Source organism: Neomonachus schauinslandi, chromosome 7 (assembly GCF_002201575.2).
Source record: "Neomonachus schauinslandi chromosome 7, ASM220157v2, whole genome shotgun sequence".
Classification (NCBI taxonomy): Eukaryota; Metazoa; Chordata; class Mammalia; order Carnivora; family Phocidae; genus Neomonachus; species Neomonachus schauinslandi.
Genome location: NC_058409.1, coordinates 139,355,447 through 139,380,768, shown reverse-complemented (window position 1 = coordinate 139,380,768; position 25,322 = coordinate 139,355,447). Strand labels below are relative to the sequence as shown.

Here is a 25,322-nt window from a genome sequence, read left to right as displayed (position 1 = left end):
GAGCTGAAGGGGGCCTGAAGGGGGCCGTAGGAAGCATGGACCCTGCGGGGCCTCAGCTCGCTGGACTCCATACTGCGGCTCCTTCACTGGCCACACCTTCCCTGGGACAGGAAACATTCCTCCTTTTTGTTACAGGAATTAACCACTTCCATAATGTGGGGTTTCACAAGGAAAGTTCTCCAGCCTGGGCCTCCGCCTTTAGCTTTTTAACGTTAGCATCTTCGATTGTTCACGGAGACACGTGTAAGATTTAGCATGGATTTACCACAGAGGAATTTATACCATTTAGAAGGGGATTAAGCATTTGTGAGAAATTTCCTTTGTGGCCTAGCAAAGACAGTTCGTCTTGTTGATATCTGTGCTTTATTATGGAAGAGTTTTGTTGTGTTTTGCTTTCTGTGTTGCCTTGTGGACATGTGTTTCTTATTGTAAATATCTAACTTTCTCTCCAAAGAGAGGCTGTTAGAACAGGAGGATAATGAATAGCATGGGGCATGACAGGGGGCCCTGAGCCTGTGCGGGAGGCACGGATTCCCAGGTCTCCGCGAGCGCGGGGGAGCTGCGAGGCCTCTGGAACGAGGCTGCTTCCCAGCATGGGGCCTGGCCGGCCCTTCCACCCACGGGCCACAGCCCAGCCCGCCTGCTCTCCTGCCGTGCAGGGGGACAGAAGCCCGGGCATGTGGCACATTGAACATAGGCAGAGCTAGCTCCTGAAGTCACGTTCTATTTCGGTTTTTCAAATGCAGTGCCTTCATTTTTAGAGCAAGCCTATTTGGCCTTTTTCACTTCCGCAAATGTTGGACTGCTGCTGGATGCAAAGCACTGGGCGAGCTGGGCGTTCAGCCTATCAACGCTGCCTCGTACGGACTCCGTACCTGCCGCTGTGGGCACTGGGGCTCAGCGGTGACCAGGACGGGCCCCATCTCTCCCCTCACGGACCAGGCATGGAAAGTTCACAGAAAAACAACAAGCCTGTTTACTGGTGCTGAGGGCACACACATACATAACCCAAGACATGGCTCATTTCAGAATCGTGACAATTTATTTAAACACTCAGTGCTAAGGTAGATGCCGGAGCAACTTCTCAGAGAGCTTTGATGGGTGGGCAGAGCTTAAAATAGACAAAGCGGGGACGAGGGGGCTCTGAGCAGACAGGACCTCATGCACACAGTGCAGGCAGGACGCACCTCAGAGAAGACGCACTCCAGGCTGTGGGTCACGTGAGGAGAAGCCAGCGAACATGCCTGGCAGGGCGGGCTGGGACCTGGCTGTGGGAGCTTTGAATCCCAGGCTCGGCAGTTGAGGCCTGAGGTGCTCGAATGTGAGGCTTCACATTTCACAAAGGCAACTGCCAGCAGTGCTCCCCTGGCTTGGAAAGTGAGCCTCCATGGAGTGTGGTAGGGAGGCCGCCGGGAGGCCACCGTAAGATCCACATGACGTGTGGCATGGCGGGGCAGAGGAAGGAAGTAATCCGAGGGCCTGCCTTAGGTCTATTTGGTGGCATTTGGAGAGCAAGAGTTTTTAACCCGGGTGACTTAATTGTGATATCATTATCCGAAAGGCACCACTGGAAGGTAAACAAACTGGGGAGGTGGGTAATGAGTCATGTGCTGGGCTGACTGCTTTGGAGGGAAATGTCCACAACGGTGAGGGAAACAGTGTCTAGCTGTCATCTGGGATGTCTGCTTGGGGAGTCCTCAGCATAGAGTGTGTGGTTACAGAGCCATATCGGGACACAGAGCTGGAGCCACCGGGGCTACCTGGATTGAAGAGCCGGAGAGGACAATCCAAAGACGGGGAGCTGGTTCACAACATCTCGTGGAGGGCCGATGTTAGTGTGTGTGTATATGAGCTGTCCCCATGGTGTGAACAGTCTGAGGGGCAGACAGATGGGGTACAGGCCACAGTAAGCAAGTGGCCACGAGAAGGCCACACACCTGTTTTATAAGCAGAGATCATGGCATGGATGTATCTTTCTGGAGTTCGTGGATTCGCTTCGAAGGGCCTAAGCATTAGTAGAGTTTTAATGGACAGAAAATGGGAGTGAGCTTAGTGAGAGGAGAGAAGAAGGGAAAGGAGCTTCAGGCCAGAAACACATAGCGTATGGGAAAGAAGCCAGTGTCCATAGAGCATATGGGCTGGCATGCTGAAGCACAGCATGGGCAGGGGGCCTGGAAAGGATTGGTGGGGAGTGCCCACTAAGAGGTGTCCTGGAGGGACACCTGGGGAGGCGCTCTTGCAGGGTTTCGCAGAGAGAATAGGCATGCTCTGCCCATATGTGGGGATCTTGTGGCCTCTTCGGTCTCCCTGCTGTGTGGCTGCTCCGTGTTGGACCCAGGTGGTGCCCAAGAGCCCTCACAATAATAGCACGGGATGCTCCAACACCAAGTCGGAAGTGAAATTTTGAATAAAACTATCATGTTATCACCCTGTGGTGCAGGGATCCCCCAAAGTAGCCTTGAAACAGGTTTTACTAGTTTGCCCTGTGTTTAAAAATTATTATTATAGCACATTTTGAGCAATAATGTCTGAGGCACAAAATTATATAGACGTTCCTATGAAAAATTGTATCAGATTCTGACCGTGAAACCCTCAAAAATCATGACCATATATTAAAACCCAAAAAGGTCCATAACTGCCCACATAATTCCGAAGGGAAACGAGGGGGTAGTGAAACCGGAGAGCCCTGACTCAGGCGGTGGCAGGACGTTGCTGGCCCAGGTCGGCCTTCCCTGCCGCAGGTGCAGTGACTGGGCCTCGCTGACGTGTCCCTCTCCCTCCCCAGCTCTCTGGTGGCTGCGAGCTGACAGTGGTGATCCACGACTTCACCGCCTGCAACAGCACAGAGCTGACCATCCGCCGTGGCCAGACCGTGGAGGTTTTGGAGCGGCCCCACGACAAGCCTGACTGGTGTCTGGTGCGGACCACCGACCGGTCCCCTGCTGCAGAAGGCCTGGTTCCCTGCGGCTCTCTATGCATCGCCCACTCGAGAAGTAGCATGGAAATGGAGGGCATCTTCAACCACAAAGGTAGGAATCCTGAGGCACGGCTGGTTAGTGCCCACTGGGAATGACCCTGGTGCTTCTGGCCCTGTTTCTTTGCAGCCTTGTCCTGTGTGCCTCAGGCCGTTATCACCGTGGCTCTGGGCCTTTCTAATCCCATCAAGAACTGGAGTGGAAACAAGGATTGCACATGTTGCTCAGAAATGATGATTGCCTCATTTTTGTTGCTCAGAAATGATGATTGCCTCATTTCCCAAAATCGTATCCGTTTGGAGAATGAAAAGGGGGCTGTTCTTTTTGGGCCAGTGTCATTCACAAATGGAGAACACAAAGAAGGAAGAAGGTGCCATTCTCCTCCAGGGGATGAAAGCAGGTAGGGGAGGTGGGATCGTATTCAGCTTCTCCTTCATGAGGTTTTCACATTGTGGATTTTTTATTTTGTTAGTGTTAATCCCAGGAAATAAAGCATGCAGGCCCTGAGCTTAGCCACGCCTCCTCTCTCTCCTGTAAAGTATCTCAGAACTCGCCAAAGTGCCCGGGCTCCCCAGGCAGCGTCGGATTGGAGCTGGCCCCGAGGGAGAGGGCGGCGGGTTGGGCAGGGCTCGGGGGTGGGGTGGGGGGGAAGGCCGCGGCTGTGCCGTGACTCTGACAGCAGGGGCTTCTGAAAGAAGCACTTTTCCCCTGAAATGACAGGCCGTTTGAACCAAACAGCATTTGGCATTCCTTGGTGGTTCTTCTATTTAAAGGTAACTGTGGCAAGACTGCTTTTCCATGTGTGTCTAGATGGGTCAGTAATGGGCTCCTGGCGATAGTACGAGGGCATGTTTGTCCACAATGTCCAGCGTGGCAGCCGCCGGACAAATGTGGCTGCTGGGCACTTCAGATGTGGCCCGTTGGAACTGAGGTGCTCTGCGGGGTGTCAGACACTGCTAGATTTGAAGACCTACCTGAAAAACCACATGTAACTGTTTTAGAGCCATGATAGGTTGAAATGCTAATAGAGTTCATAGAGTTTAATAAAATGTTATAATTAATGTCTTAATTTCCTGTTTACTTTTTGTAACTGTGGCTACTTAGAAAATTTTAAATTGCGTATGCAGCTTGCTTGACATTTCTGTTAGACAGTGCTAGTTTTATCTCCGTGAAAAGCAAATTTGAGACTTTAAGCCCTTTTGAGAAACATTGGTCATTTAAAGCTTCTAGAAAAGTGCAGAATGTGTAGAGTTTATCTGCTTTGAACCATATTATGTCACAGTCTTCATTTCTCTGCAACACTGGCAGATGGCACACTCTTCCAGATCTGGGGAGATGCAGTTTGTTTTCCTGAGAGAAGATATCACTCTACTCTGCCATATTCCTGTTCTTTTCTATTAATTTTGGAATATTCTGGTCACTCCCTCCATTTGTCATCTGTGCTCTCTTTGCATTCTTCATGACCTGTCTCGGGGCCCTTCCTCTGGCTACGGAGGTGCATTGAGCTCATTGCATTGAGCTCAGTGAGGCTGCACAGGATACAGTTACTGATTAGCTCACCTCATTAATTATGGGCACAACCCTGGTCCAGATCCCTCAGGGCCTAAATGTGACCTGAATGTCACCCCAGTAAGAAATTAGAAGAATTCGGCTATCATTTCTCCAGGGATCCAAACAGAAAGAGAATTTTCCGATTTTGGCCAAAACCCAAGGTGTGGGCTTTCATTCCTGGCGAAGCTGTCTGTGAGTTTAGAGCAGCAGTGGATACCCACCCCACCCCTACCCCCCCCCCCCCACTGTGGCCCTTCAGCCCCAATAGGGGTCTGCACTGGGCCAGCCCATTGCCAGAGCACTTCCAAAGTTGCATAATATATTTAAGTCCTTGAGTTGGAGTTGAAACTGAAGTACAACTTCTCCCCTCGAGTTTCTCACACAGAGCAGCCCTGGTGAGCTTAAGCATGCTACAAACAACACTTGTTCTGAAAGATTTCTTTTTATATGTGCCTTCCCCATGGTGTGCTCTTTGCTTCCTGGTGTTCACAATTGCAGGCTAGCCAAGAGGAAAGAACTATGTATTTATCCCACTTGACTTTGTCCTGAAAAGTTCTTATGGAGGTTGAGTTTTTGCTGGGTTTTAGGTTTAAGTAGCAATTTATTGCCTGGGCCTTTTGTCTCTTATTCTGTGATACTCTAGCACCTGAGAAGTTACTCCTTGCCCCTGAGAAACCCCATCATGCTCTTTCTTTAATAAGAGGGTATATCTTCATTCAGTAAAGCCTGTTGTAGATGGGGGCTCAGAAACCTTCTCCATTTTTAACTTTTTTCTTGCATTTTTATTTTTCCTATAATGCAAAGAATCTCTTAAGATTGTTTGCTTACAGTGTTAGGACCTGGGCTATAGATTAGAGGACGGGAAGTTTTTGGGTTCTGTGACAGGCCTCTGCCAGAGTGTCCTGTCCATGTTCAAGTCCAGGAAATCAGACCAGGGTCTCCACCTAGGAGAAGAGACCTTCGTCAAATAGGATGAGGATCTGGGAATGAAGCCCAAGAAAAAGACACAGAGACTTAGGGAGCAAGAGGCCACTGCCACCTTGGGAAGCAGGAGATCTAGATTGGCTTCAGCTCAGCCCACAACCCTTCTTCTTGCTCTTACTTGGAAAAGAGTGCATGCCACTATATTGCTCGTATATTGGTGCGTGCGGGGCTGCTGACACCTGTTACACATGTGCGTCTGCTACCAGACATCTCATTTTGGGCCCCAGGCTGGGCTTGAAGGATATGCAGTGAGGAGTTACGTGTGGCCCCTTCTCTCCAAGAACTTGGTGCCCATCACTGGTGCATCTCCTCTTGACCATCCCAGAAAGCAGGTTGTCTTGCCTTTCACATACTTCCAGACTAGTGAAAGTTAGGGAGTTGTCATTATGTATCTGTCTCTAGATAGTTTCTTAAATGCCTTCTTTGATCTTTACTGTTCTGATCTCCCAAGCGGGAGGCACGTTTACTAATTTCTGATTCCAGAATTTTCTCAGCTTTATTGCCTCAATAATTTTTTCATAATTCCCCAGTCTAAAAAACTTAAATTTCCATGAATTTCAGATGTAAAAATCATGCCTATTAAGGTCAGATGTCTGTTTGGTTGTGAATGATATTTTAAAGATTGTGCTGTGAGTGTGAGTATAATAAATACATCATCTGAGAAGGCCCCAATACTCACCGTGAGCGCTGCCCAGGTTCACGTGGTGGTTTTTCAGCACTGCTACCATGGGAAATCTGTTGGACAATGAGGGTACTTGGAATTTGTAAGCAATAGGTCTCTCTCTTATTTTCTGTTGAACTGAGTGGTGTTAGGGAGAGGTTAAAAATACAACTTACTTAAAATGAACAAGACATGTAATTGCTCAATTTGTTTTCCAAGGAGATCGTTTTATGTGTGAAACTAGTTTCCAGTGTGAACACTATCCTGTTGAAAATGCTTTCTGTCTCGTGGGAAAGGCCCACAGAGGCAGGCTGCTGGGGAAACAGTCTTTGCAGACCGGCGGCATGTGTGTTTGATGTTCCATCCCTGCCTCGCTCTGGCTGTCATTCCACCTTCTTCACGGCATCTCCGGCCACAGTTACACGGACACCGAGCACATGAAGGTAGAATAAGGATTCAGCAAATCCTCCCGCTCACCCATTCTCACCAGTGTTTGCGGTTTATACCATCTGTGTTACATCAGACTCTGGGGCTGGGGCCTCGACGTGGAGACTGCGTCTGTGCCCGGTGAGTCTGACACGCTGCCGGGACTGCCAGGCATGGGTCTCCCGTGCTCCCCTGGGGATCACGTACGGATGTACTGCTGAAGTCGACACCACGTAATTATCTTTAATCTCTTAGTAAATCCACGGGATTTTCCTTTCCTGCTGTCTCAACTTGTAAAACTTGTCACTTTTCTCTCTTCGTTTACTTAGTCTTGGTCACAGAAAGTAAACAGGAATATCAGTAGTGTTTATTTTTCTGACGAGGCCAATTCACAACATCCTGTCTTATGCCACTCCAGCTAAGTGATTCAGCTTTTCCCTCTCTTCACAACCCAAGTGACCATGCATGATGGCGCTGGAGAGTTTCTCCCGGCGGTCCTGGTGATAGCCCAACTCGTACACCTGCCACGGGGGGCATGTGACCAATGCCAGAACCCAGGGCTGGTGGTGACGCCACACGAGTTTTCACATAACATAAAACTTAACCATCTCAGCCAGTGTTCTCTTCAGGGGCATTAAGTTCCTTCACATGGTGTCCCTTCACCACCGTCCATCCACCGAGGCTCTGTCCCCAGGAAACGCTAACCCCCGTTTCCCTCCCCCGGTATAATTCTGCTTTCTGTGTCTAGGCGTTTGACTCCTCGAGGGTCCTCACGTGGTATTTCTCCTTCTGTGACTGGCTTATTGCCCAACATGATGTCTCAAGCTCATCCGTGTTGTGGCATGTATGCCCGAATGCCCCTTCCCTCTGAAGCTGAATAATAGTCCACGGTATGTGTAGGCCACGTTTCATTGATCCATTCATCCACTGATGGACACTGGGGTTGCTTCCAGCTTTCGGTCCTCGTGAATAATGCTGCTGTGACCAGGAGTGTTCCAGTGTCTCGAGGCCCTGCTTTTACTGCTTTGGGGAGTATACCCAGAGGTGGAATTGTCATATGATAATTCTTTCTTTTTTTTTTGGAAAATTTCTGAGCATGCCCACCACATTTGGTTACCTTGTAAATAATGTATTTCAGACAGACTCTCTTTTCTCCGGCGCCACTATCGCTGCTGGCCCGCCAGCCCCCCTCCCTGCCCCCCGGCCCCACTGCTCCTTCCTCTCTTACTGCCGCTAAAGCACAAATCCCATCATGCCGCGCTCCTCACATTCCTTCAGTGCCTGCTGTCGCTCAGAGGATAGAAGCCCAGTCTCCCGACATGTCCGACAGGGCCTTGTGCCACACACGCCTGTGCGCACACACACCCCAAGTGTGCTCACACCCTCCCCCTGGTGTGCTGTGTCAGGTAACAGGAGGGGTTTGTCTTATTCCCTCGCCCCTCCCTGACATTCTCTGTCCCTTCTTACCAAGTAAATGAAAAACCCTAAAGGAAGAAAATAAACGTATCCAGTGAGTCTGTGGAGGTGAGGGGAGAACGGAATGAATCTTGGTGCAGTTAACAGTGTTTCAGCACAAAGGCTAAGCTGAGGGTATGAGACAGTCCCGATGAGATGTACTCAGGGACCAAAGACCCACAAGGAAACCCATGGGAACTCACTGCAAGTACTTTAAAACAGATTTCAGCACGAGCAGTGGTGCAGATATGGTGCTAAACTTACGAACACGATCGAGGAAGTACAGACAACACAGGTTCTCAACAACAGGACCGATGAGGGAGGCAGAGAACCTTTCATCCCACCGAGAGGGAATGAGAACAGAGAGAAGGGCCCTGGAGTCGTGGGCCCAGAGGGGAGCTTTGCCTGGAGGCCTGGGAGGGCGGTGGGCTCCCCTGGGAATGTACTCTCAGCAGGGGTCTGCATGGGCAGATGAGCACAGTTCATTGTGAGCCACTCTGTCGAGGTCTGCCTTACATCTCTTTATCTGGATATGTTCCATGGGGCCATTCATCAAAGTTCAGAGAAATGGACACACTTGTATACCAGAGGTTGCTCCTCAGAATCACTTGTAATTTCTTAAAACAAATGAGTGAATGTGCCCAGAGCCCATGCCTGGAGGTCGGAGCTCCACGTCTGATTCTCAGGGAACCACTGACCACAACCGCTATGTGTAAAATCAGGCTGTGTTTCCCTTAGGGCCCAAAATGCAGTGCATCTGAGCCTCTGTCTTTAGCCTCCCTGCCTCAGCATCTGGGCCCTGTGAGCTGGTGGCCCTGCCTGCTTGTGGGTGGCCGCCCCCCTACCACCCACTCCCCGGCTTTGGGAGGAGGCCAGGTCTCTCCCATGGTCTCAGCTTCCATGTCCCTTGGTCCCCATTTTGTGGAAGTGAGACCAGGTGACAGGACCTTCGCAGAGGTTTGCGGTCATGGAAAGGAACGACTCCGCAGGCCACCAGGTGTGTGCTCTCCCAGGGACCCGAGGCCCTGCCGCCTTCAGTCCCAGCCTGTGCCCATTGTCAGCTGGCCCCCCAGCTCAGAGTGCAGGTCAAAGCTGTTTCCCTCTTCGGAATACAAGCAGGTACTAAGATTCCTCACCCCCATCCAAATCACTCCCCTGGCTCCCAGGACAGCATCAGCCTAGCATAGTGCAGCCGACAGAGGGACGTCTTCTCTCCTGACGGGAGTCATGGCCTCGTCCTGTGCTCTCTTTCCCCCCCACAACCGCCACCCGGAAAAACAGCAGCTCTACAGAGACTAAGGTGCCTCTCTAGAAATCTCTGTAACCAAAAACACAGCTCTGCCGTCCGAGGCCTCTTGCATTTCCTCAAGTATATTGGGGATGACTGGGTTTAAATTTGTTCAACTCACATATCCCCTTTCCCAAATCATGAAGCACTCTGCCCCAGAGGTGGATCAAAATCTCCTGCCTCTTGTAACTGCTTTTGACTTTTAAATAACCTAATAAGTTCTCAGAAAAATCTAAGGCATTAAAAAGGATTTAGTGATATGAAAAAATTTAGTTGACTATATTGTGATTCTGGTGTATTTAGACATTTATTTAATGCCATATCACCACCGTTAATCAGAAAACACACCCGGCATAGGCGTTTCAAACCTGTATCTGCCCACACACTCTTTAAAAATATTATAATGGAAGACATGTATACTTTTTCAAAAAAAATTAGCTTGGAAAAGAGCGGTTTTTAGTCTGTGAGAACAGCTGCTAATGTAAATCCCTGTGGGAAGACAAACTGAGGAACCCAGAGCCCCACCAAGAACAAAGACGTGGTCCTTCTCCTGAGCACCATGTAGCCAAGACAAGGTGATCAATTCAAGACCTATGATTAAGGATCGTTTGCTGTGCAGCATGTAATTACGGAGCCGCACAAATGGGCCATTACTCTGTGAATGCTTCATGCTGGAGGTATTTTCGTGTTCCAACTTTACATTAAAGTGTTTATGAAAACAGGAAAAAACCATGAGCAGGCATTAACACTGTCCATATTAGATCACAAAATTATATAGATGGCAAAGTCATAAACAACGAATGAGAAAAACTGTCTTCCCACACTTGCTTTAAATGACCAGGAGACGGCATTTAGGGAGAGAAATATAATCAGGGGAGAAGGCTCACCAGGGAAAGTAGGACGTGCTCTCCTCAGTGTGACTCACGGGCTGGGCAGGGGGTGGCCGCAGGTACAAGACACAGGCATCCGAGTCCCGCTTTCCAACTGCCTCCTCTCCGACATTGGTACATATCAGGCTTTGCCATTTATTAGACAAACTGGGGTTTCTCTCTAAATGTCTTCATTCTAATTAGGGTCTGCAGAAGTCGGGAAAATTTACAGAGATGATATGGGTTTGGTGAAAAACCGTTTAAAAATTGTGTGCTGGTTTCCACTAAGTGTTTTGACCATGAGTAAGTGCTGTCCACGGTCGGAAACAATAGCGTATCCCTGTTGAACTGCATTTGCACTTGTCACCATGATTTACGTAGCAGATCATGGCTCTGAGAACACCTGATAAAACAGCACCTAAGAAAAGGGTGCCACACAAACCAAAGTATGTTTTGGCTTTTGCCCCTGTATTCCTTCCTGTGTTCAGAGAAGCCTGAGATGATTTTGTCATTATGTTCCCAGTGCTAACTTTCCCGTAAGCGGTGAGGGTTTTCCTAGCTTGGGCTGTAGATCCTGATAGCTGATCTGCCACTATAGGGAGAAGGGAAAGTGATGTCCCAGCCGATTCTGGAGCGGGAGCACAGATGCATGATGAAAGCTTCGGTACCGGTTCCCAGAACAATGAATGTGGCTGCAAAACGTTTGCACACAATTGCAGCAACCCCACATACAGAACGTTTTGTAAAGAAGAGAAGAAACAACAGATTTTAAAATTCACTTTTAGACATTTCGCATCAGAAATTAAATCGTGGAAAGGTGTAAGCTGAGCTGTCTTATTCCCACAGTCCTGTTAGCCATGTAAGGATAACTGTTTTTATTATAACGTTCCTAAGCTCTACTTCCGGTATTTTGTTAGGCAAATAGAAACACATTCTTGCCTCCATGTTCGTACATAAAAGGTAGCATGTTTTGGCTTTTTGCACTTGGTCAAGCCTTGTAGAATCGGCTCCAGACCAGTGCGTAGAGATGCGCTTCGTCCTCTGTGACAGGCATGCCGACGTCGTGTGTGCACACAGCTTGTCCCCGAGCGGTGCACACGTGGGCCACGCCGCGGTGTTGGCAGTCGTTGCCGGCCCTGCTAAGCAGGCTTAGCTGTGAGATGGAATGCTTGCAGCCTGTCGATGGGTGCAAGGGTAAATGCATTTATGGAAAGCAAATTTTTGAAGAAGAATCACCCAAATCATAAATTAACTACAACAGAAAAAGTCATAAATATGCTATATAATGACATTTGCTTTTATATATTTTTAAATTTTGTTAGGAGTCGTGATCATGTGATCTGTACCAAACCCCTTGAGTTCTCTAACATCATTTTACCCACTTAGGGGGAAAAAAAAAAAACCTAAAACTGTGCTCTTTGAATAAGGTCACTCTTTAAAATCATTCCTATAAACTAAATCACAAGTTTCTGACTCCAGGGAGGTGAGGTTGTGTTGGATGTTTTCCCACAGAACTCTGTAGAGGAGCATACGGTGAATATTAATGTAGATGACATCTCACCAACTTCTGTGTTTTTATTCCAAATTCAGTCAAAAGAGTGCAAATTAGGGGTTTGCCACTAAATGTCAAGGGTGGTAGTTTCCAGAGAATAAACAGCTTTTTGCAGCGCCACTGTTTTGCCTTCCACTTATGCAGAGCTGCTTATGACTCCACACCACACCATCACCTCCGAAGAAACATTCGTGAGGTAGCCCTGTGCGTGGGTTTTCTAATGGGCTCCAGAGCCTCCGAATAATCTCTGTACTTTCTGAAGGATTCAGTTCATCACTAAAATTTCACAGTGAATTTTGAAAAATACTGTTTTTAAATACCTCCCCTGTCTAATCTCCTTCCTCCTTTACTGATGCTATGGAAGGGTTTTTGGAGAGGACGGAAGAGGGGTGTGTAGGGCCGGATGTAATCAGAGGGTTAAGGAGGCTGACCTTTGAACTATCACCCCCACAGCCAGCTCTGTCCAGAAGGAGGATCCTGGCTCCCCTTCCTGGCATTCTGTGTGGACCAGAGCGCTTTAGTGTCTGAGCTGTCAGGGGGAGTTTTAGTGCGGGCTGACCAGCAGTGACAGGGATACTTTGGACAGCTTGATCATTCCACAAGGCTCACAATTCAGGGGGTCATCATTTTCCCAAAATTTTTCTAGCCAAACTCGGGACAGGGGACCCAATATGTTTATTCTTTGAAGGGCCCTTTCATACATTTAAGAGGACTGTAAACAGGCTCATTTGTCTTGGCTGCATGGCCAGGCAGCTCTGGAATCCTATATTATTTCTAATTGTGTTGTAGCCCTCTGTGTTCAGTTGCATTTTTTCCCTTCCCCACCCCTTTTCCTGAGTCTGTAGAGCTTTGAATTTACTAGAGAGGAAGAATATTGAAGTGCTGTTCTTAGAGATTAATTTCCTCCTGTCTCAAAAATAATTAGACCATTTCAGTCCTGGGTTATGGAGCAGATTGTTACCAGACAAGGGAGGAGGGGCGTATTAGTCAGCTCTGGCTACCAAAATACCACAGACTACGTGGCTTCAACAACAGCAGTTTATTTTTTCATAGTTCTGGAAGCTACAAGTCCAAGATCAAGGCATCAGCAGGGTTGCTTTCTTCTCAGGCCTTTGACTGCCATGTCCTCACATGGTCCTCCTGTGTGTTCGTTCACCCCTGGTGCCTCTGTGTGCGTCTAAATTTTCTATTCTTATAAGGACACCGGTCAGATTAGTACCCACTCTAACAGCTTCGTTTTAACCTAAGGATCTCTTTAAATGTTTTTTTTTTTTATTTATTCATGAGAGTCAGAGAGAGAGAGAGAGAGAGAGGCAGAGGCAGAGAGAGAAGCAGGCTCCCCGCCTAGCAGGGAGCCCGGTGCGGGACTCAATCCCAGGACCCCGGGATCATGACCTGAGCCGAAGGCAGACGCTTAACCATCTGAGCCACCCAGGCGCCCTAAGGACCTCTTTAAAGACCCTATCTCCAGCTGTGGTTACATTCTGAGGTACTGTGGCTTAGGACTTCAACATACAAATTTGGAGGTGGGCACAGTCAGCCCACAGTGAAGGGTGCTGTTGGAGCCTTAACAACTAACAGTAGGGGTGCCTGGGGGGCTCAGACTTGATTTCAGCAAGTCCTGATCTCAGGGTCATGGGAGCGAGCCCCACATCACTTGAAATTCTGTCTCTCCCTCTGCCCTCCCCCAAGCACGCGCTTGCTCTCTCTCTCTCTCTTCCCCCCAAAAAACCCCACAGTAATAGCAGATGGGATGTGTTGAGGGCTTGCAGTATGCCAGGCACTGTGCTGCTTGTCTCTACGTTTAATCTTCAGGGTACTCCCAAGGGCAGGATATTACTGTTGTCGTCCCCACGGTATGAAGAGAAAATGGAGGCACCGAGAAATTAACTTGACCAAGCTGAGTAGGTGCTGGAAAATGGAATTTCAAAAACAGCAGTCAGACTTTGGGGCTCAAGTTCTTAACCACTGTGCATCCTGTTTCCGCACAAGCTGGAAGGAGCCTTTGGTCTAGGGGAGAAGCTGTAGCCTCTAGAGACAAACTCAGTTGTCAAGACCAGCCATCATTTGTGGAAGAGCTGATTCCAGAAGCCGAGACTGCCTTCCTGGAGCTATATTGTACATTCCTGAGAGGCCACGGCCCCTCCAGCCATCCCTTTGTCTGGGAAGGCTCCATTTTAACTTTCTCATTTGAATTATGGTGATTCCAGTTGCCTTCCGTCACCCGAAGAAGTCATCTTCGTGGAAATCTTTTTTTCTTTCCTTTGGGCCACTTCTGTCCCCTTCTCCTCCCCTAGTTAAGAACGGAGCTTTATCCTCCATGAGCTTTTTGTGAGTGAGTGGACGGAAAAACCATTCCCAAAAGTAAAAGTTCTTTCCCTCCCCCCACCACCAAAACAATCACAATCTGCCGCTTGTTTTTTCTTGAAAAATCTGGGGAAGGAAGCTTCCTATCCAGATATTCCAACCCCCCCCCCCACCCAGTGACTTTGTGGCCTGCCTCCCACTCTCTCGAGTTTAGCAGAATTGGGACATCGAAGCATGGATTGGCTGTCAGGGGTTGGTGACATCGCTCTAGTTTTTTGAACACTGCTGTTTCTGTTATTCTTTAGGGAACACATTTGTGGGGTTCCCGTCTCATGTTGCCATTCTGCACGCAACCCCCAGTGCTGGTGCAAACAGAGAATGTCACACAGTGAGTTAAAGTGAAATGTAAAAAAGGAGTACTTGAATGTGTGTTTTGTTAACCTAAGAGAAAAACTCACATAGTTTGTGAAAAGATAGTAAGGAAAGCCATGAAAAGGAGCCTATCGAATTTTTGGCACCCAAACGGAGTGTTTGAATCCCTCAATAAAGGTGCTTTTGTGGATTGGCCACTGTGCACGAAAGCAGCAGGAAATAATGTGCTGAATGGAGCCCTAAGAGGCAGGATTTAGTCATCCGCCCGCTCCCTCCAGAGCAGGAGGTGTTATCTGTGGGCTAAGAAACCGGACAAAATGCCCTCGAAACAGGAGTATCTTTGTGCGTGGAACCTGAGCAGCTCGACCCTGGTGGTGCAGCAGTACCCGGGCCCGCGCCGCGGCCATGCTGAGCAGGGGGGACGCACCAGGAGGGAGCGCAGGGCTGGGGCGGGCCGGGCAGGAGAGCAGCCCGAGCCGCACCCGCAACTGCAGGACCACCTGGGTCAGGACCCCTGGAAGATAGGCCACAGAAAACCCGCAGCAGGGTCATGAAGCATGTTTCAAGTCTCAGGAAGACACTAGTAATTGTTAGAGGGAATTACAGGCAATATTCCTGAGTTATGTCATTAGAGTTTCAATATGAAAATGTAGCTGATGCCCTTTTATTATATCCCACCTGTTGTGTTTAAGGTTTTGGGGACCTTTTCATCCTGTATTAGCTGCCTAATTATTAATGTTGGTGTCCTCTTCTATTAGATTAGAAAGACTTTAGGCCCTTTGCCTTATCTGAATTCTAGTTTTACGAATAGCTTTCTGTTACATGTATTTTTAGTACTGATTTTTTAAAGCACCATTTGTATATGGACCTTTTTTCCCCTGGTTTTTTGTTTTTTAAGACCGCCTTTGGCAAAAATGACCTTGCTTCATATTTTTTTGATAGATTAATAATAGGCACTTGAACATTGAAGTTCTTATTTTAAATATTTCAGGAATGGCTGTCACGGGAGAGGGTTACATGAAGTGTTTTGACCCACATTTCTCTTTTCAACCAATTTAAATAAAATACCTTTATTGTCATGAGAATGTTATATATTGTCCCACAAATATGCAAGCAAACAATGATTTTATATTCCTTCAGTCTATTTTTTTCAATAAACCATAGATCCCCTTAATCACAGGTCATTAATTTGCCTAATGTGTGTCTTTCCCACAAAATTTCTTCTCTAGTAACTTTTTTCACAATCTCAAGTTCTTTAGCTACTTGTATTTATGTACCCATTACACCCAATTTATTTTTAAAAACTTCTTATTTTGGGCGCCTGGGTGGCTCAGTTGGTTAAGCGACTGCCTTCGGCTCAGGTCATGATCCTGGAGTCCCTGGATCGAGTCCCGCATCGGGCTCCCTGCTCGGCAGGGAGTCTGCTTCTCCCTCTGACCCTCCTCCCTCTCATGTGCTCTCTCTCATTCTCTCTCTCTCAAATAAATAAATAAAATCTTTAAAAAAAAAAAAACAAAACAAAACAACAAAAAAACCTTCTTATTTTGAAGTAATTTTAGACTTACAGAAAAGCTGCAGAAATAGTACAGGGAATCCCTGGACCCCCTTTACCTAGACCCTCCCCCCATGTCACATGACCCTGGTTCAGGGCTCACAACTTGGAGCCTTGATGCACTTCTGTTAATTACACCACAGCCCTTTTTCAGGTTTTGCTTTGTCTTTTTTCCTGGCTCCGGATCCAATCCAGGATCCATGTCATATTTTTCTTTTCCAATCTGTGGTAGTTCCTCTGCCTTTTTTTTTTCTTTCATGACCTTAACACCTTTTTTAATGACCTTGACACTTTTAAGGTATTACCAGTCCTTTATTTTGTAAGTGGTCCCTCACATTGGGCTTCTCTGATGTTTTCTCATGACTTAAATGGAGCTCATGCACTTTTGGCAAGAAAACCACAAAGATAACGTTGTGTCCACTTCTGTGCATATCCGAGGCTCAGGAGGATCCTGACACGCCCCGTTGCTGGTGGTGGTGACCTTGATCAACTGGTTAGGGCAGTGACTGCCGTCTTTCTCCACCGTAAAGTTACTGTTTTTCTCTTTGTAATTAATAAATACCTCGCAGGAGATATTTTGAAACTGTCCAAATATTGTTTCCCATCCTGCCTTTACCCACTCATTTTAACATCTGTGGTTCTTCCCTGCTCTGTACTGTCTGCCTCCTGGTGATTCGCAGCTCCCTCGTTTCTTCCTAAATTGATTAATTAGAATTCCGAAAGGAAGAGCTGTCCCTCTGCCTCGCTGACTTAGTCAGTTCTGTACCTCAGTGTGGTCGTGAATGTCTATTCTCTGGACCATCATCCAGGGCTTTTGTTACTTACTTTGTTACTCAGCTTATCCCAGCTTCGGCCATTAGGAGCTCCTTCTGGTTGGCTTCTATGTGGTATGGACACACCACACCATTTTGTGCGTGCGTCCTTGCTTTCTGACACGACAGGATTTTCCCAGCTCATCTTGTGTTCTCCTTGCTGCAGTCCTGGATCAACCATTTCTCCAAGAAGCCCTGGTTCCTTCTTATTGGAGAATGACATTAAAAACAAATCTGGGTGCTAGGTATGTTAAGGGCCATATGGTATCATGACCTTTAGGTCTTCTCAGCTGTCTAGACATGTACGTGTACCTACCCACGTGCACACACACGCCTACATTCATGTTCTCTGTGTCTCTGAATGTTTGCACATATATAAAGAAACAGGATTGCAAATCACACTGAAACCTCCCAACTCCTGGTCAACAACACAGGGTTCATTCTCGCCCTTCCCCTCTCCTCACCTGTAACCGTCTCTGACAGTGAGACACCTGCATCCCATTATTCGAAATGTATTTTCAATCCTCATTTAGAAACCTGTGTTTTTCCTCTTTGGAAAGTGAATATTTTCTTTACCTAAAATGACTTGACTTTAAAAGATTCAACTCTCCTCTTACTGTTGACCCACACCCCTGTGAGACACGAACTTACAGGTCTTTTGTCTTTGGTTTTACAGTATAGAATCAAAATACTGTTTTTCAGAGTCACTTAGGAAAAAAGTCTTTCCTTTGTAATGTTTTCCTTTGTAATATGGCTAGGTACTTTGTTACTGTGTTTATCTTACATTTTGAGCACGTATTTGTATGCACCCCAGTCCTAGTTGATCTTGATGATTTATTTGGGGGAGAGGGTTGTGAAACACAACCATGGCACCAGAGTTAGCATTCAACCTTCTGACACACGGGTATCTCTCATCTGTTCTCCCCAGTACCCCTTGCTTTTGGTCCTCACAGATGAACCTTGGGTAACATTTTTAAAAGCACTGTCTTGGGCCTTGGAGCTTCTCTTTTCTTTGTGACACTTTTAATTATATGTCCAGACATCAAATAAATATCAAAAACATATCAAAAATACCAAATGCCTAAAATGGTTGTCTTCAACCCACCCCGTGTGGTTAGTTACATGTCTGTCTCCTTTGTTTGCAAAGCTCATCTCCGTCTGTGCTAGACTGAGCTCACCATTCCTTTCTTTTCCTACCTGACAGGATTCTCACGCTGCAGCTCGTCTCATTCTGTGCCCAGAGCTTTGACCCCATTGCACCCATCCTCAAACTTCTCAGTCGCTTCTGATTTCCTTGCTGGTTGCGGCACATCCTTACCTCTTCCACAGCTGCTCCCAGGAAACTGAGGTCCCCATCCTCTGCCCTCCCGCCTTCTCCTTCCCCACTCACGGCCATGGTGCCCACCAAGCTTTTCTGTCTGCAGGCTGCTGCGGCCACACTGGGTGTTTCTCGCCTGAACTTGGTTCAGACTCTGAGAGCAAATTCCCATCATACCACCAAGGTAGAAGTCAGCCTTAGAGTTCAGAACCTACTTCTGGGAAGCTTTTGCCCCCATGGTTTGGGTTTTCTCCCTCTTTGCCTCAGCACCTTACACTTACTGATATCGACTCTTCAGTTGGTTCCATGCCTGTCGGTCCAGTGAGTTAGATTATTACTCCTTACAGGTAGGAGTCATGTGGTGCCTTGAATATAATTTATATTATATTTTTGTTACCTATTAAACACTCTATAAGCTCACATTTCCACAAATAGAAGTAAGGAGGGAATGAGAAGGCTTCCTTCCTTTATTCCCTTACCCCTTCTATGTTATTTTTCTCTCACAAGATGTGAACTCGACATTTGAAGAAGGCAGTTACTGGGGAAATTGTATCTTAGCCAAAATTGTTGTATTTGTTTTTAAGCATCATTCCCTTCCTCTGTAGTAGAGAACATATATTACCCATAAAGTAATTAATTTCCCTGACAGCTCTTTTTCTTTTTCTTTTCTTTTTTTTTTTTTTTAATAGCCATTGCTTGGCAGTCTGTATTTTTGGAAGGGGACAAAGTAAAATATTTAATAAAGATTGTAGTAAATGAAACCTTAGAATGTCAATTAACTTGATTTCCTTTAGGACATAATTTTTACTGTTTTTTTTTTTTTTTGCAAGTAAGAAAGGTTATTTATTCAGTAATAAAGTTTTCGTGCATAAAAAGTGCTCTGTGCAGAATTCTGCCTTTTGCTTGGTCCTGGCATGAGTACACCATCTGGAGCTATAACAGGGAAAAACAACCTTGGGCTTTGCTTTTGGTCTTTTGAGAAGAATATGAGAGAAATCCTACTTTGCAGCAGTTTGTTTTAGGGTAGTGTTAACAAGTGCTCAAGACAGCTTTCTTTGGGTGCCTTGGATTTATTTATTTATTTATTTGTAGTTGTGAATTGTATTGAACTGAGAAAGAAATTGGAAGTCTATGCTGTTTTCACATTTTTTACTTTGAGAATTTTAAAAATTTACTTCACAACTAATGTGGGCGGTGGGGGAGGGAGAACACAAGTTTAACTTTCAAGGAACTGAAAAGACAACATTTTCTCTTAGCAAACAATAAAACAACACAACATCATTTATGCTATTAGGTTAAATAAAATAGAGATAGAAGAATTATTAATAAGAACTCGGGAAGGCAGTGCGTGATTTTGTTACGTACAGGCTTCAACAAACAACACCCCTTCAGGAAATGTTTAAGTAACTGCGGGCCGCATTACAGTGTTAGATGTGTGAAGACTATTCCAGGTGCCCGCCTCAAAGCAGGAGATGGGCCATCACAGTACAGTTTGGAGGGCACTGCTTGTGCTTCTCAGATTAATGAGAAACAGGAGAGCGCATACACTTCCCTAGAAGTTGGAAAGTCAGACTTCATGATCATTAAACAGTGGAATATTGCCCACGAAGCCATTGTGCTGTGTGAGACAGGAAGGGAACACAGGGAAACTTTCAAGGAAAGAGTCCAAATTGGTGTAGGCTAAGGAAACTATGCAATTTCCGAAAAGGACAAAAATGAGCTTTTAGGATGCTTTACTAAAAACGCCTTTACAAATCACAAGTAAAGATTTTTATTTTCACTGGCCTGCCTGGTGGGAGATATGTTTCTAATAAGCGAGGAGTGACATTTTAGCACAGTGATGTAACCAGTTGGCTATAGACCGAATTGCATTGCGTTTCTTTTTGTTATCAAGTCCCATCAGGAGGCACGATTTGTTGTATGTCTCAGAGAAGACCTCCATCCAAATGTACACAAAGCCCAAGTCAGAAAGCCTGGCGTGGGGAGGGCGTCCGTCACTTGACATTTCAGCGCATCAGGAAATCGTAGCTTTGCCTAGTGCAAGAGAGGAGAAACATCTGGCTCACAGCGCGCCCTCAGAATTTTCTTGAGCTCCAATTAGAGTCACTGTGGTAGAATGTAATCCACAGCGTCTGGATATTCCCACATGTGAAACCCAACTGCAAAGCAGCGCTCAGAAGCAAGGCAGAGGAGTCTCCGCCTGCCCGCCCGCCGCCGCGCCCGTCCCAGCCTGCTTCGCCTGCTTCTGAGTGCCTGGCTCTGCCAGACAGGGGGTGACTTTGGCTGCTTGTGGGGACAGAGAGGGTGGGGGTTCCGAGCCTGTCGCCTCCAGTCAGCTCAGTGCCCACCATGCCGAACGGAATTAAGCCAGTCGAGGCGCTGGACTCGCTCTCCGCCGTCAGCTCTGCCTACCGCAGCGGCGGGCCGCCCGGCACCTGCAAGTACTGGATCCTCGACCTAGGTACCCACGCTTCCTGCACATGCTCCCTCCGGCTGGTCTCTTGCAGGGGGCTGCTGGGGCAGTTGCTGCATGCTTTGAAACAAACGTTTTGTGCTTTCATGCTGAAATGTGTTATCTGCTGCCCGCCTGGAAGAGGGGGCTGTGGGGGGCTGTTCGGGGGCGGGGCTCTCGGAAAGGGACGAGAAGCAGTCATGTGGATTGATTGCGTGGCTGTAAGGCATTCTTAACATCTGGGGACTGCTTTTGATTATCCTTTCTTTCTTGTAAATGGCATGTAAACAGGCTAAAGTAATCTATGCCACAAATTGCCTTCTTATGATTTTAGTTGGTCTTATGTCTGTTTCAGGTTTAACTGGGGGGGAGGCAGTTCAGACTATTCCAGAAAACGGTAGTGTCCAGCATTGATGCTTAGATTCTCTGGTTCCTTCTCTTAGGAACTGCGGCCATATAATAAGGTAACATAAGGTTATGCTCCCGCAACCACCCGCATATATTCAAGGGAGCGCGTGTGCCAGGCTCTGGCTTTACACACACAGCTAGACTTAAGGCAAGAAAACGTGATTCCTGTAAAGGTCACTTGAGAAGTCGATAAGTTCCATGTTGAGGAAAAGGCAATAGGATACAAAAGAATGAAGTGAGGGGGAGGAACGAGGTCTACGGGTCTCCACAGAACTGCCCTGCAGCGCTCTGGAGGAGGCTGGCTTTCCAGCAGCCACTTTCGACATCTGTCCAGAGTGTACAGCCATTAAAGTGAGTCTCCCACTAGGCCGTCTCTGGCACACAGGCAGGGCTGACTTCTGCCAGGATTTCGGGCCCGGCCTGGCGCACTTCTGGGGTTTGCCCCCACTGTCGACCAACCGTTACTCACATCGGTGCTTCTGAAGTGGGCAGCCAGGGGGACCCCCAAGGGGACCAGGTGAGGCCTTCTGGACACTTGCAGTTTATTGTGAGCTCAAGAGAGAAGGGATGAGGTGGAGGGACCCACCAAAGAAGGGGAGGTCAGAGGAAAACGGCAAAAAATGTGCTTTTAGCATCTGAGGGGAAGTGGCACTATTCACATGTTTGTTCATGAAATACCAGAAGAAGACAAGAAAATTATCTGGTTAATGGGCCCCCGGAAGAGATAAGTGTTGACTGCGTGAATATTGAATTTGTTGGTATAAACATTAATTTTATAAATATTCTGTGTATTTTTTGTTCACAAAGCTATCAAGACATTTCTGAGTCACCGACCCTAACTTTTATCATATTTATGTTCTGTTAAATTGTTTGAGGATGGCCTTCCTCTCTGGCGGTGTCCAGGCTGGGCGCGTCCCTTAGTGACACTGCACACTATGCGTTCCACACTGGGTGGGGGAAGTAGATGACCCATAAGATCTCTTCAGTGAAAAGAATAATGTCTGTGAAGGAAAAAGAACAAGTTGGTAACATCAAAAGTCTGATTTAAAGTCTGAGCCGCTCAGTAGCCCTGGGTCTTGAGAAAATTACCTTATGTCTCTGAACCTCGTGTCTTTGTCTGCATATTGGGAGTAACAGTGGAGTACCCCTCCCAACGTAGCGTAAGCATCGCCAAAGCTTAGACCAAAATATTTTAATGGACAATTTTGCCAAGAGATAATGGATTTCAGGAAGACATAGCATTCTTTTTATAGAGAGAATTTGAATCCTAGTGTTATTTTAGTTCCTTAGAAATTCTTCTGAAGGGACATTAACTTTTTAGATACTGGAGGATAGTTACACTATTCTGTCATTTCCCCTAGATAGAGTTTTGTTCTGGCAGTTCTGAGACGGTAATGGAAAGTCCAGGTGATGTTATCCAAGCTGTCACCACAAAATTTTTAAGCTATCACAAATTTGGAAAGAAACTGATGTCCACTGGAATTTTCATGGGAAAAAATAATCTATTCACAGTAAAGGATAGACGAGAGAAAGCAAAATTCTGATTCTTTTTTTCTGGAGAAATATGACTGTCCATCTCTTCCCAAACCTTCACAGCAATTCCAAGACAATTTCCAGAATACCATGTAATATGAGGGTGATATATATTTTTTTTTAAAGATTTTATTTATTTATTTGAGAGAGAGAGCACATGAGAGGGGGGAGGGTCAGAGGGAGAAGCAGACGCCCTGCTGAGCAAGGAGCCCGACATGGGACTCGATCCCGGGACTCCAGGATCATGACCTGAGCCGAAGGCAGTCGCTTAACCAACTGAGCCACCGAGGCGCCCTGAGGGTGATATTTTAATACATTCTGATTCTACTTATTAAATTGATTATGTGGAAATAGACGTACATCAGATTGAAAAAGAAAAATGATTTTGTGTAATACCCAAGAAATAAATCCCAAAATAACTTTAAAATACCCAGCAAATCATAGAGAGTGATTGCAAAGCTGTTCTTTAGACCCCCAAGCAATCGGGGGGTTCATTTATTGAAGTACCTTGGGGAAAAGCTGTTTTTCTGCTTTCTGACATAGTCACTGAAGCATTCTCCTTCAAATGCAAATTACTCTTGCTTGGAATAATCTTCATGAAAGCCTGTTTTATGTGCAGACCTTGCCATTACCAATAACTTACACAGCCATAAACCTGGAGAGTTTTACTGCAAAGCAATTGTTAGGAAAAGAACTCAAGTTTTAGGTAAGGTCAAGAACTATAAATTATCTTTTAAGACGGTTCCAGTGGGAGAGCCCAGTTACACTGATAAGATAGAGGAACTGTTGAATTTGTTCTCATTCTGAACTAAGTATACCCTTTTATAGAACACATGGAATCTATTCCAGTCCTGTACATAGTCTCCTAAGGAAAAGCACAGTGCAGGGATCCTCCTTAACGTTAAACAGATGGACACACAAAGCGAACTGTGTGTGCCTTATCATTCTCCTTGAACCCTCTTCAAATCTTGTTTCTTTTTTGATGAATGTGGATTCTCACCAATGCAACTTTTGTTTTTATAAATTAAAGGAAAACATTTGAAAGACTTAATGCAGGGAACATACAGTGTGCTGCACCTGTTCTGAAAGTATGCATGTGGGCTCCCAGCCCTGCCCACTGCTCAGCAGGGATGCCCATGCACAGAACATTCCGTTTCCTGTGAGTGAAGGAAAACCACCAAAACACTTAGCATAGCACTGTATTATTTCAGCTATGAAAGCCCTTTCACACAAGTTACTGTGCAAACTAAATTCTATCTTAAATCTTTTTTGCTAATCTTTAAGTATTTTTGAGTCAGTTTAAGACGGGATATGCATGATAATACAGTGGGAATAGTGTCACTGTAGAAATCCAGCCACCAGTGTTCTGTCCTCGCCAACCCCTGCTGGTGTGACGTCGGCTAAATCTTTGTGAGTCACACTCAACGGCGCGCGCACACGCACATGCATGCGTGCATGCACGTGCGGACACACACACATCTGCTTGCTGCTGCTGTGGCTGTGTTCTCTAAAAACTACATTAAAGGCTGTTTTTTCTTTGTGAGGTTAAAAACCTGCAGTTTTTAAAATAATTTTGTTTTCTCACTTTTCACTAATCAAAGATGTATTTAATTGTCACTCTGAGCTTCTGGTGATAGTTTCAGGGAACAAAAATCAAAACCGTGTGAACACACTGGATTTATATGTATTTCCAGCCAAAATGCGAAGAAACATAAGATTATGTGGCCTTATTTAGGGTGAACATGAAATTCTGAAGTATTAAAACTTCGAAGTTAATATTAAAAACAGGCTGAAAAATCCCCTCAGAGTCCCAGGTTAGGAGCCTTCAGTCGAAATGACCTTTCCTGGCCCTGGAATCCTTTCTTCTCTCTAGACAAGGAGCAGGCCCCTGCTCTTCAGCTGTGATCTCTCTTCTGTGTGCTCTTTCTAAGCATGTTTCTTTAGCCAGACTTGAGGATGAACACAAATTTATGGCTTTTTATTCTGAAGAATTTCCTCCAGGTGCTCGAAGTTGGCCTCGTGGTGAGGGAGCAAGTCCATAAACCCAGGGTAGGCTGCCTGGGAGTGCGGGAGGTAATGAGCCTGGGAATTAGTCCATGGAGACTCCCCCCATTTCCTCTTCCGGTCTCGGAGGACTGGCTGGGGGCGCGGTGGGGGTGGGGGGGCCCACAGCGCAGATGCTCCCAGTCAGTTTTTACAGGCCTCACATCAAACCACCGTACAAATGTGAACCCAAAACATAACAGTTTCTCTGAAACTCTACGCTAATGGTAAAAAAAAAAAAAAAAAATTACGGAAGGAGCAGCGGAGGGAAAGATCACATTGGCAGATAATGTTTGGGCACATTTCCGTTTTCTTCTAGTCTTTTCCTATGTGAAATGATGCACGTTTTACTTCTCCTTTGAAAATTCGACCCTGAGAAACCATCTCAGTCGTATCCATTGTCCCATTTTCTCAAACGCATAGCTTAAGGTTTCTCTTGTCACCTCTTGTTAAAATTAAGAACAAGTCACACCGTCCCGAAAACGGACCTGCACCTGGCAGCATGACGGGACCAGAGTTGTTCTTCTGTCCCACGACGCAGCCACGGCCACCGGCCCAAGGCCCGAGGGCCACCCCCCCCTTCCATCTCTTGAAGCCGTGGGGGTCTTGTCAGGAGTGGCCCCGTGGCCCGGAAGCACACGGGAATGAGGGAGCCTTTGATAACAGGAAGGCAGTGTGCCTGTTGTGACGGAGAGCTAAACACTGAACGTTCTCCCTTTGTCTGCCTGAGGAGGAAGCCAGCCCCCGGCGCTAGCCCCCGCCAC

General features: G+C 46.6%; 1 protein-coding gene across 1 annotated transcript in view; it reads left to right on the top strand.

The window, feature by feature from the left end:
- The window catches only part of TRIO (trio Rho guanine nucleotide exchange factor), a 224,096-nt gene that overhangs the window by 143,467 nt on the left and 55,307 nt on the right, over positions 1 to 25,322 (top strand). Inside the window, exon 34 of the mRNA XM_044916685.1 lies at positions 2,786 to 3,029. Within this exon, the coding sequence (XP_044772620.1) occupies positions 2,786 to 3,029 (244 nt within the window). The remainder of the gene's footprint in view (positions 1 to 2,785; positions 3,030 to 25,322) is intronic.